The sequence below is a fragment of the Chinchilla lanigera genome, unplaced genomic scaffold, assembly GCF_000276665.1.
Source record: "Chinchilla lanigera isolate Chin_1 unplaced genomic scaffold, ChiLan1.0 scaffold00013, whole genome shotgun sequence".
In the NCBI taxonomy this organism is placed as follows: domain Eukaryota; kingdom Metazoa; phylum Chordata; class Mammalia; order Rodentia; family Chinchillidae; genus Chinchilla; species Chinchilla lanigera.
The window spans coordinates 8,036,646-8,050,366 of record NW_004955414.1 but is presented as its reverse complement, the minus strand read 5'-3'; the positions used below and the strand labels follow the sequence as shown (position 1 = coordinate 8,050,366).

The window sequence follows — 13,721 nt, the reverse complement described above, 5'->3', positions numbered from 1 at the left end:
AAACCTTTCATTCAGCAAACAATACATTCAGTATGTTGCAAGATTTACACTAGTACCTGTGTGTTCAAGATAACTCCCAGACTCTGACACCTTATAATATTTGGAGTTTTGTGATAATTTAGCTCAATGTGATAGAAAGAAAAACCCCATAGCTCTAGGGGAGCAGAGAAGATATGGTGGCCAGGCATGCCTTCCAAGAAGAGATGATTCAAACTGAGTTCTGAACGGTAACCATGGGTGCTATTAAAATTTCATCAACCTTTCTCCTTGCAGAGAGCCCAAACCATTTAAAGGCCCAGGACAAGCATAAAAGGGTATAAATACTTCTTCATTTGCTAAATAAACTAATAATGTTCTTGTTGACAAACAGAATGTTTATATCAACAATTTTCAGAGCCAAAAGCCCTTATACAGAGAGTGCTTCAGGGTTCCGAACAGCAGGATTACATGAAAGGAAGAGCTTCAAAGTAGAAGTCATTCACAATTATTTGTTTGAAAGTAAGCAACTGCAGACATACCCTGTGAACCAGCTCACTAATACCGTTCTGACACGGCACATTGAAACACCTTGATAGATGTAACACAATTTAACATGGAATTCAATTAAACAGGACAGCATCTCTAGCGGCCTATAAGGATCTTTAAAACCACTATCATCTACGAGGTACAGAATCAAGTCCTTCACATTAATACTCTGGGATTGACGAAACTCATTTTGACAAATCTGCTTCCCCAGACAGGAAGTAAGGAAGCAAACTTGATATTTAACTAGTCAAAAAAGAGAAAGAAAAAGAAAAAGAAAAAAACTGAACCCCTGCAAATCTATTTAAATCCATTCATTATCTCTTAGTTTGCTAAAATTTTAGTTACATCAGAATAGAAATTGCTGCACAGTTTTCATAAAGCGCTTCAGAGAGAAACTAAGTAAAATAAATATCACCAATTAAATTTAAAGAGCTTAAATTAACCAAACACTGCGAAGTCTAGGGTTTTCCAAACAGACCTCTTCTCTAAAGATGTTTATGAAGAGAACTTACACCAACTAATCATTCAAAATTACCCAACCTTCACTGTGCTGAGGTAAATACATTTTCAGTTCATATTTTTGGCCAGAACATTTAGAAATTGTCTTCCTGAGTCCGTGTCAGTTAAACAACAAAAAGATACAAGTTTGTCAGTATCTACAAATTAGCCAGGCCTAGCAAAGAAGAAAACAGGAAAACATCTAGAATTCAGTTGTTGGTAGAAAGCTAATTGAAGTCAGAACAGCCTTGTAAGTCTTTTTTCTCTGCCTCCCGCGGGAGGAAAAACACCTAACACTTAGGCCATTTTACACAGAGCTATAAAGTTTCATTTTTTCAGTCACAGATAACTAGGTCTACAAATCCCTACAGGAGGAACACCAAGCGTTCTGCAGATGTAAATTCTTGTTGAGTTTCTTGGGCTTGGCAATGATAATAGAGGCACACATGAAACTGATTTGACTCAAAGTAGAAAGTTACTATCTAGGTTCTAGACTCCTGAAGTGACATATGTCTATAATCCCAGAACACTGGGAGGCTGAGGCTGGAGAACTGCAATTTGGGGCCAAAGTGAGCGATTTGGCAACTTAAGAAGACCCTGTCTCAAAATAACAAATAATAACAGGCTGGGAATGTAGCTCAGTGTTAAGGCATGGCCTGCGTTCAATCCTCAATACCATGAAAAGAGAGAGAGAGACAGATAGACAGACAGACAGACACAAAAAGAGACAGTGAGAGAGAGACAGAGACGAAGAAAGAAAGAAAGAAAGAAAGAAAGAAAGAAAGAGAAAGAAAGAAAAAAGAAAGACCAAAAGAAAGACTGCCTAACAGTTGAATGTCTCTAATGAAGACAATTTTCAACCTAATGTGTTTTAATTTCCTGACCTATAAAATATCTACCTCATAGAGCTGTTGAATTAAGGGGCAAAACATAAACTGACTTCAGAATGCTATACATATAGTTAGTGACAGACATTTTAAAACATGAATAAGGTCAAAATATGGGTTCTTCCTGAGTAGCCCAATGAAGCTATTAAAAAGAGGTAAGTCAAAAGGCAGAAAGCAAATACACAGCCCCACTTCCAGCCACTTAAACCCGCTGACCAGCTTCAACTGAGATCCTTATTAAAATTCAATTTGCTACCTTATTGGAAGCATGGGAGAGCAGTTTGCATAGCCCTAGTTTCCTATTTCCCTAAAGCAAATTTTTTTTCCTAACTTTTCAAGATAAAAATTCAAAATATCAGCTCTGGCGGATGCCTGCTCTCCCTTCAGCCAAAACAGGAATCTAGTTTCTACAATAAATGAGATCATAGCATCCCCACTCATACTGCCGTAGATAAGAACCTGTCAGTATTTTAATCATAAAACATGTTTCCTTCCCTCTAGCTTGAGAGATCAACCACAGCAATTTGCTGGGGAAATAGCTCCAGCAAAGGGCAATGTACAAGGCTCAAGCACAGAGAGAAAATATTTTAGCTTTACAGTACTCAAGAAAGGTTTATTTGGGAATTAGGCAGCCTATAGGACTATTTCCTCCTGATGGTCATTGTGCCTTTTAAATAAAGAAAATATGGTGCAGTGATATTGAAAACAAAAATTTTCCCAGGCAGCAAATGTTAGGAAAAGGGTTATCCACTTGGATACCTTCAGGCACCAGTTCCTCTCTTAACAACAGCTGCAACAGCACACAGGTCCAGGCTGTGCTCACATTGAGCTCCTGTGGGGGCTGGGAGGGTCTGACCGCAGGCTCTGAGATAAAATCGTGGAGGCAGAGAAAATGATACCAGCACTACTTCAAACAGGAAAAGCGAGGCATTCTGTTGATAAAATGCTAGGGATGATACATAAAATTTTCCCTGACAAAGTGATGGCACCTGGCCTACTCAGTGAAGGTGAATAGAATTACTATCTGATCTGTAATACACTGAACTCTCTTCTTCCTCACTCCTGAGTCCTGAGTGTGAAAGTGAAAAGCCACCTTCTGGGCAATTTCATACAGAAATATTTCATATTTCATACATACAAATAAAAGTATCTGAGAAAGCCAGAGGAAGAAAACGAATGTGTTTAACGGACACTACATGTCAGGCATTGCATTCATTGCTTTCATATTTGGTAGGTATAACAAACCCACTAAACGTATCTCATTCCATTATATAATAGGGAAACTGAAACTCAGGCAAAAGAGCTTCTTCAAGGTCAGAGAGCTAATGGTTCAGTCACATAACACACTTGAAAACAATCTCCACCTTTAGGGCTTGGTTTCTCCTTCAACATTTGCCTGCCTAAGAGCACACTCAGATTTCAGACTCACTCCAAGAACTTCTACTTAGTCCAGATGGGAGGAAAGAGTATGGTCTAGTACTCCTCTCCCCTCCTCTCTTCCCCCTTTACTCGCTTCCTAGTACTGTCCAAGAAGAAGATACACCTTTTATTTCACGCTATGACTTCAGACCTTCTAACACTTTCAAAGAAGTGTTGGTACACAAGATGAATGGTAGATCTGAGTTCAAAGCCAAATTCCTTTTCCTTTCTGAAGTAGTGCAAAGATGAACACTCAGATTAATTTCAGACACTTCCAAAAAGCCTTTCAAACTATTCCTATAGCTGTCATTCATTCTTTTGTTCTCTCCCTGTTTGTAGAGAGTCCAACCTATTTCAGTATGATACCACTTTTAACATATGAATTATTTTGTAGATCTTCTTTACACTAGTTGTATGTATGAAGAGATAGTATCACAGAGAAATTAGTATCTTCCTAAATGGTTATTACCCTGAGTACTGTGCAGGTTAATTTACATAAAGTCCATGGAATACAACTTTGTGCATGGTGATCAAGTGAGAGTTAGTTTACCCTCTGGGTTGTTTTTTCCATGTGCATTTCTCATGAGTGACTCATCAACCAAGTGGAAAGTGTTAAGGCCAGCACTATATAATGCTCTGTTTGATTACTGCCCTGAATGGCCACTGTAATGCTAAACATAACACATACGCTCCAGAGAGGGCTAGAAATTAATTCCTGAGCAAGTCTACCCACCTTTTTCCAACTGGAAATTTCTGCCAAGAAACTATGAAGACAGTTAAACACATGGCTCCAAGGGGGAAATTAAAGTTAACCTCTGTTAGGTAACAAACCAACTAGGATGGTATCAGTGATCATATTATTTGAAATCTTATGGCACTAATCATTATTTGATTATATCATTATTTGAGATTAGATGCAATGATATATTAATCACTGGCTGTTTTAACCCGTAGTATGGATGTTAACGCAGTTAAAATGGAGCGGATCATCATTTTAAATATTCTGACTATTTTCAGTATATTCCCTCGCCAAATAAAATAATTCAAACCATTGAAAAAATTTTAATAAGCTCTATACGATGGAACACCATCAAAATAATATATTTTATATTAAAGATTACAAACACCCAAACTGATGTTTGAAAAATATGTTATTTATAAGGTTTCTAGAACCTATCATTTAAAATATACTTATTCTATTTGCTAAAAGTATGTCATTTAAATATATATAAGAAAAATTATTAATATACTCTCATCCTCACTACAATGTACAATGTGCTATAAGAACATTTATATATAAGTATAGACTTTAAAAAGTCATTAAAGTATATTTCAATATTTCCTAATGTACTACATCTTAAAATATCATTAGTAATGTAAATAGAAGTAAATCCATGAACTTAAGGGTAAATAAACTTAATTGCAACATTTCTCCATTGCATGGTGATTCAACTGTATATTAGCTTCTCTATATCTTACTACATAAGAATGACTTGCTAGTGATTCTATGTCCTGGTATCTCATTCCAGAAACCAGTTTTATTGGTCATGGTTCTCCAGAGAAACAACCAGTAAAGAAAGCATCTAAAGGGGCTGGGGATTTAGCTCAGCGGCAAAAGCGCCTGCCTGGCAAGCGCAAGGTCGTGAGTTCGGTTCCCGGTACCAGAGAAAAACCAAAAAAAAAAAAAAAAAAAGAAAGCATCTAAAATATGTGTATACACATATGCACGTATGTATATATACATATATATGAACTGGTCCCCAAGATGATGCAGGCCAAGTTCTAAGATCTCAGTCAGGAAGCTGGATATCCCAGACAGCCAATGCTCAGTCCCAGTCCCTGTCCAAAGGTCTGAGAATCAGGAAAGGCAGTGGTTTAAGACTCAGTCTGAAAGCCTGCTATTTCAAACCTGAGAAAGAGCTATGCTCACTTTAAGCCCAAAGACCCTGGCTGAAGCAGTAAGGCAGGAGTTCGCTTAGCCTTTTTCTCCTACTCAGGTTCTCATTTGTTTGAATAAACCCAGCCCATGTTAGGGAGGGCAGTTTGATTTACTACTTACAATTCACATTTTAAACTCATCAGAAACAACCTGGAAGATAGATCTAGAATATTTGATCAAAAGTCTAGCCTAGTCAAGTTGACACACAAAATTAACAAACCACACAATATTAACACATTGAGTAATGCTTAATCTATATTTTAGAGACCATGATCTCCAAGAAGTTTACCCAATTCTCAAAGAGGAACTGGTAAGGAAAATGCCAAGTGACCAATCACACCATACATATCCTTTAGTTTTTCATTCATTCTGTAAACATTTGCTAGCACCAGTATCACTCACTAATTCATACAAATATTTATTGACTGCCTTTTGTGTGACAGGCATAATTCTATTTATTGGACCATTCAGATACTGTTTTAAAGACTATAATGTAGCCCTTTTCCTAAGTGGCTCACAGTTAAAATACGCAAATAGGTAAGTAAATAACTGAATAATGCAATAGAACTGATACAAGTAGAACTGAATAATATATGGTGCAAGTACCAATTATTAAGTCCCATAAGAGTCCAGGGGTAATTTAACTCAGAAGACATTGGGGTGTTTTCAGCATATGGACTTTGGAACACTACCTGGATAAGTGAATATAATGAAAAAGGGTCCTAAAATGTAAGTTTTTTTCAGGATACTGAATTTCATGACTCAAGATTCCCTTTTTCAAAACATATTTTAATAGTAGCGTGATTATTTATCCTCTAATCTGTGACTCTGTAGGTCTTTTCCTCCCAACTCTTCTATTAACAATAAAATTTTAAAAAGACCTTGCACTGCCAAGAATTCTTTGTCAAAGGCGACACAGACCCTTGCAGCCTGCTTGCTTGGGATAGTCAGCACTTGTTTTACTTATTAGCTCATTTTTCATTTTCTTTTTCTGGGTCAGGTTTAATCTAGGATTTTTTGGAGGAGAGGGTTGTGAATTATATGAACTCTTAGTTTCTCCCTTTTGTTGTATTAAAATACTTTAATGATATGATGGTAAGTTACAATATACCTCATTTATTGATGGATGATTGTCAATGTACCTGAATGAACTCTATTCTGACAATCTTTATTCGACAGTATGAAAAGTAACTTCAGTAAAATAGAAGAAAATATATTATATACTTTCTACATACCAAACATTATGTTTAATAGTTTCATATGCGGTATCTCACTTAATTTTTACAACTGCCTTGCCAGGGGGGCATTATTTTTCCTGCTTCTTAAAGATGATTTGTGTCATTTTCCTCTTCTTCACCTCTATTCCTAGAACTTCTAGTTCACAGTTAGAAGTCATGACACACAAAAATAACACTGAGTTAGAAATTAGGAGCCCTGGTTACAGTTAGAACTCTTAGACTTGCTGTATGACCTTCAGTAAGGCACCTTCCTGTCTACATGATTTAGTAACCTCATGTGGAAAATGAGAGCATGAATACTATGAAAAATGGTCTGTTGGATGAAACTCCTCTCAGAAGAAATACCTCGTATGATAAACCTGAAACCTCTGACTATTCCTTGCATTCAAATTCACGTGTGTTCTCAAGATGTGTGTAAATTAAACTTTTGCAAATTGACTTAACAGTTTAAAGGCACTTACAGGAAGGAATCTGCTGCTTGAAAGAGTCCTATAGCATTATAGTTATTCTGGAGGTGAGGGCCGACTCTGGATCTGAGCTGCTTAGGTTCAAATTTTGGCTCTGCTAATCAGGAGTTTTTTGCTTTATAATTTAGTTAAACACTTCATAACTCAGTTTCCCCACTTGACACACTGAGATAACTATTATAGGATTTTCAAAAGGTTGTTGTGAGCATTACTTAAGGTTCCTTTTGTGGAGAAAATGTAAAACAGTCCTGGCAAGTGTTAGCAGGGGAATGTGTGTGCTGGGTAATGTTAAAAGCACTTCAGTGCCTGGGCTGGGGCCTGGATAATGTTAATCGCACTCTAATATACCCATTTTGAATATCTGAACTTTTTTTAATATTAGGCATTCAAAAGACACCAATACATAATGAGATATGAGACTCTTATTAATGTAGTTTTTAAAAGTTTTGATTTTACGTAAAGAAGGATAAACTAAGTTGCTTCTTACTTATAAAGTCATAAAGTAGAGGAAAACTTTAAAGCTGAAGAATGTTATAACATATAAAGTAACTAGTGGAAGCACACATTTATATAGACATCTTTAAATTAAATGTAGCAATATCCATCATTAAGCATCTTAAAACTTAAAAATATCTGACTTTGTAATTCTACTTATTATAACTTATCCAAATGGAAAAAGTTCAAATTCAGGAAAGACTTATTCCCCAAGGTATTTATTTTATTTTACTAGTATAAAATTGGCAGTGGTGGAGGAGGACAAAATATCTAAAGATATGGATGACTGTTATACAGCTATTAAAATTGATCATAACTCCTAATATAGGAGGAAAATATCTAAATGTAAACCCAATTAAATCACAACTATATTTTTAAAATAAACTATGTACAGTCCAACAAAAGCAATATACTGCTATGAAGCAATGAATATGTATGCTAACATATTAACAATCTTTAGTCTCGTGGGACTATACGTACTTTCTTTTTTCACTTTTAGTTTTGTTCTTTTCTAATTTATTTCAATGAACATATTATAAAGTAAAAACACAGAATACACCAAAGTACTAAAACTTTGCAATGTTTAAGATGCCCAGACCAGTGCAGTACCAATGACAAAAATGTACATGGCGATATATCAGTTGATGAGTCTTCTCGGAGCATCACTCTTCTATAATAAAATTGGCCTCAATAAAATAGGTGAACAAAACTACTCTTCCGCATCCTAGCAGAAAGAAGTCTTAGGCAGGCCGAAAAAGTCAGAAGGTGCAGGGAACTGTCCACCAAGAAGGTGCTGACAGTCCCTCTGAGTGGGTGAGTGTAAGCGCACCCTCTGGCGGTCGGGAGTGAACACACAACCCGCTTCCTGGGTCCTCATGCTCCCCGCTTCCTTCTCCATATTTCTCTTCCTTTGCTCACTCTTTTCTCTGCTTGCCTGGTAACTATGGAAATAGGAAAAAATAACAGTTGTACAGCACCTAAGATAAGCTTAGGTGTTTAATCAAATTAAATTCTTTCACCCCGTCGGTCTGCTCTTTAGTCTCTAGAGTCACCCTTTTCCCCCTTCAATTCCCTCTTTTTTCCTCTCTTCCCCATTTAACTCTATCTTCCTCTCTCTAATTTCTTTTTTAGCAGAATCACCATAGAGAAGAAAGGGAAGTTTCTTTCCACTACATTATTCCTCTTCTTTGAGGAAAAGTACAATTTATGAAATGTCCAAACATTTACTGGAAAAAAATAGGTTACAGGATTTTACACCTTTTTAAAGAAATCTTATCCACCTTAAAATATGAGTGGACTTTGAAAGCAAATGTTTTGGGCCAAGGGAATAATGGCTTCAGTTACTACATTAACAAATAACTATTTCAGTAAAGAGAGATTTCCTAATGTTTGAACCACATTTTTATTGTATTTAAGGTATACAACATAATTTTTTATACTTTTACCCAAAGAAATGGTTACTTTAGTTAAGCTAACATATCTATTATCTTACAATTACCCTATGTGTGTTTAAGAGCATCTAAATATGTGTGATATATATTTCTTTATCCATGTACCTGTTTATGTATACTTTGGTTGATTCCATGTATTGGCTATTGTGAATAATGTGCAATTAACATATGCAGATATCTATACGTAGTGCAGATTTCATTTTATCTGGAACTATTTCCAGAAGGGGATCACTGAGACACATAATAGTTCTACTTTTAATAGTATAAGGAACTTTTATACTGTTTCCCACTATGGCTGCACTAATTTACGTTCCTACTATTAGCATTCAATGGTTCCCTAACCAATAGTTGATACTCTTGTTTTTTTTATAATAGCCATCCTGACATGTACAAGGCCACATCTTATTATAGTTCTGCTTTGCATTTCCCTGATAATTGGTAAGTAATTATTAATAATGTTAATATTAATAATTATTAAGTATTAATAATGTCAATATTATTAATAATAATTAAAAGTGTTTTTTCATGTCTCCTTTGGAGGAATGTCTGCTAACATTTTTTGTTCCTTTTTAACATGAACTACATTTCAATTACATAACAAACAAACTGTAGAGAACACTGCAGTTTAAAAAATACTTAGACTATTAGGAAAAATCACACACTTCTACCTGTTTTGTGTGCTTTTGACTTAGAAACTCTGGTGGCTGGTAAGCGGGAGTGTGAAGGTGGAGGGGGACACAGGGAGTGCCAATCTTTGTAACGTAGCTATGACCAAGATAAAGGAAAGAGAAATATTATATAAAACTGGGCCTTGCAATTACATTCAGAGCATGATCTGTGCAAATAGAGAAAAACAGTTAAGGGAAGGTAAAGTTAATGTTTATCTTCCTATAATGATGCATAAATTACTGTGAAGAAAAAACAAGCCCTTTAAAAATCTCCTTTTCCATGGAAAGTCCATTCCTATAAACAGTGATGTATGGCAAATAGCAATGGGCCGGGGCAGGGGTGGCGAGGAGAGCTGATAGAATGGAAAATGTGTTTGGAGCAAGGGTATTTGAGAGTCTTTCTCATGAGAATTTATGGTTAGGTGCTTGTGAGTATCCTGTACTTTAGGGAAGGTAGTATAATTACTTTCCTCAACACATATGGAATTTCTGAAACCAAGAACTGCCCTCTGCTTACATTCATGATCTATCACAGTACCTGGGACACAGCCTAGAACAGACGCACTCTATCTTTATAGTCCTAAGTCACTGATATGTTTTCCATGAAATTTTGAAGATAATTATTTAGATCCTACTTTTATTGCTCAGATTCCCCTGGAATCATTGTTATATACTTTTCTTTAATCAGGATTGCAAACAATATAGTCATTTGACTTCGAAAGCATAAAAGACAAAACTTGTTTATGACCATACGTGCTGTATTTAGCACTTGTGTGCTCAGTGAATATTTATTATTGAATGGAATAATATCAGTTTTCCATTAATTTTTATAAACATACCTTACTTGTGAACTTTGTCAATATATACATGGTTCCGTACATTATATGAACAGTTAGCCTAGTAAAGAACTATAACTTTGAGGAAAATATTGATTAGGCCCATAGCAAAGATGGACAACTTATCAAAAGAACTATTTTAGCTGAGAAAGAAGCTCCTCTTAGAAGCCATAACTGCCCCTCCGAGTGGAGCTCCAAATGGAGCTGTGAAATAACCAAGGCCATGTAAAGGCACCAGTCACTTGATAAGTACATTCATAGTGTATGAAACAGTACATGCATCTCATTTAAATTTTGTCTATTCATAATAATATGTAATGCAGTAGTTATTACTGTGGTGATATTTCTCTGAGGAAACTGAGACTTAGTGAAATCATATACCTCATGTGTGAAACCTAGTTCTGAAATCTGAGAATATAGTATGGAAAACACCTGTTAGGCACGTCTTCCATGTTACATTCTGTCATCATCTGTCATATGGTGTGGTAGAACTTGACTAGGAAGAAAGCTAAGGTAGAAAGTTCTAGCATTGTCCATATCTAAGATGGGAGCACTATATTAACCAATCCATAATTAGCCATCTGAGAAGTATGGTTATAATATATTAATGTCAAAAGTATATAGGGCATTTTCAAATTATCATGTTCAAATACTTGGCAAGATGGAATGAGATAGTCTTCTATAAATCTAACCTATTCTTATAGAATTATTTTCAAAAGAGCAGTGTTAACCCACACACCTCATTTAGCTCTTTCACACTATGGACATGAATCTCTCTCACAAAGCAAATTTTTAAACTAGCAAATTGTTAAACCAACAAAAAGCAAGAAATAAAAGGAAGTCACGTTAATGTAATTAGCCTCCTTCATAAACAAAGTGTGTGCTCAGAATAAGGTCAATTCCTCCCAATATGTTTGAAAAGCAGGGCAAAGTATGACAGCATGAAAGAAACTTTTAAAATTAGCTTCAAGAATTAAATGCATATTAAACATTCTCCACACCAAAGGCTTACCTTATTTGATTATTATCTTGTGTTTAATTTCCCTTGACAAATAATTCACCTTTGTTAATAAGCATTTAGCACCGCAAAGCAATTCTCATAAGGTCATTGGAATGGATTTTAAACAGTAGCTATTGCTGAGATGCTGCTCTAAGTGCAATTAAAAGAGAATGGGTAGAAGCACGAGAGGAGGGTGGTAAGTTGTGTGCAGAGAGGTCCTCGCTAGCTAATTATTGGTGCTGTTCATTCACTCATGTCTTTCCAACAGCAATGAACACCCCCCTACACACACACACACACACAAACTTCAACAATTCTCAGACCTCTTTGGGGTTTTCAAAAGAGGAATATAACTACTGTTTAGTATGAGTAATATTTTAAAAATGATCATAAAGTGCAATCTGAGTAAAATCCATGAATATTTGTCAGTCACCTTACCATTAAAAGTTTTTTATAAAAGATATCATTCAAGGATGTTGGAACTGGAGGAGTCTCAGAAATATCTCATCCATATAGAAGAAAATCTGAGGCCCCAAATAAAAGAAAATCCTCTAGGTATGGCCAGTATAAGATAATCCGGACTCTCAAATTTTCCAAGCCTATATCTCTCATGAACACTACCCATAAAGTTGAATGTGTATGTTTCATTAACTTTACTGTCTAAGGCGCTTGTGCACTGTCCAAGTCAGTCCCTGGTATCATATTCCAGGACAATGGAGATTGTGTGATTTCTCTTCACTTGTACAAGTGAATTTTCAGGTATTTCAGGGTCACACATTTGCCATGAGGAGTGTTTAATATACATAGGCTGAAAGAACCCACCAGCTTTTCACAATGAGAAGTAAAGGAGACACAATTCATTCATGAGTTAAGACTTCTGGGCGAGTTCTGGGCATCTTTGGCAGGGAGTGCATCTTCAGGTCCAACATAAAGCTCTACTAACAAGGAGCAACGAGTGATAACCTGCTTCAACAACCTTCAAACCTCATTTCCTAGGGAACACTAATCACTTGTACAGAAATCCAGGGTAGAACTGTTCTCTGCTACAAACTTCACTGAGAACTGTGCTACTTTTTGACCAAATTTCGGCTTGCTGATTTCAAGTGGATTGTGTAAGCTCCGGAGCAGTCGCACAATTGGGAACAACATGAGTTCAGTTCCAGATTTTCTGTCTGAAATAACAATAAATCTCAAACCTTGAAAAGGGCTAAATCGCAGACTGACGTGTTCCGTTTCACCTGGAGCACATCTACCGCCCTAGTTACTATTGCCCGGGGCTGGCTCCAGGTGATGCTTATCTCTGTAGTTCAGGAGCTTCCAAAGCAGTGGCCAGCGGCTCAGTCACTAGCTTAATGTAACTAGAGCGAAGAACCAAGTAAGGCGCCCCCTTTCCAAGGCATAGCTGCTTTTGAGCTTCTGGATGCTAGAGACAGGGTCCTGTCACCACCGACTTATCAGCTCAGCATCGCACGCTGGAAAATCATTGGGCTCTCCAGGTTCCCAAACCCAACCGGCTCCAGGCGAGGGCCGAGCAATCGTAGCTTCTGTCGCTCTCCCAACAAGCAGACACACAAATAGACAACAAAAGGAACGGTTCGCTCCCCCGGGAGAGGCAGCATGCATTAAAAAGACACGAACCCCTTGTCCTACCTTGCATCCAAACATCAACGACAAAGTGTTGTTGGTGCAAGCAACTTTGCAGTGGCAAATCATTGGTGTAAAACAGTCAGGGTCCTTAACAACAGGGCACATTCCTTTTGGGCTGCGGCAGTGGCAGCTCGCTGGGGGACCGAACGCGGCGCTCGCCCAGCGCTCGGAGCGGCAGCCTAGACCGCGCGGCCGCGCGGCTCGCTGCCCCCCGCGCCCGGCGCGGCCATCCCGGAGACCAGGGGAAGCAACGCTGCGGGCAAGTACGGGCTGCCCGGGGTCTCCCTTCCCCCGGGAGCCAGGCGTGGGGGCAGGGACGGACCAAGACGGTTATTCCCCAGTAGGGTGAATTGGGGGGAGGTAAAATTTTTCAAAAAATTAAAAAATAAAAATAAAAGGAAGTGAGGCGCTTAGAGGAGGGTTCAAAGGAGGTGGGGCAGTATTAGCATGTAAAAGGATGTGCCCGCCCACACGCCCCAGTCCCACAAGATTGTCATGCGAGCTGAAGGGGGCTGAAATTATTTCCTCCGAGGGGAGGGGGAGAAAAAATATCCTGCAGCTCCCGATTTGGTAAAAAGCCAGTGGCTTGCTGCAATCCAGTCACCATTGGGAGCGCCGGCCGGGCAAGTGCGGCGGGCGCGCGGGAGGGGC

At 37.6% G+C, this 13,721-nt stretch overlaps 1 protein-coding gene across 8 annotated transcripts in view; it reads right to left on the bottom strand.

Moving 5' to 3' along the window:
* Window positions 1-13,721, bottom strand: part of Dlg2 (discs, large homolog 2 (Drosophila)) — a 1,924,417-nt gene that overhangs the window by 1,121,298 nt on the left and 789,398 nt on the right. Inside the window, exon 1 of one of the 8 annotated variants that reach the window (XM_013511778.1) lies at window positions 13,074-13,646. The exons of the other annotated variants lie outside the window; for them this stretch is intronic. Coding sequence (XP_013367232.1) covers window positions 13,074-13,175 — 102 coding nt within the window. The 5' untranslated portion in view covers window positions 13,176-13,646. Of the gene's footprint in view, window positions 1-13,073; window positions 13,647-13,721 lie in introns of those variants that run through there. 8 annotated transcript variants of the gene reach the window in all.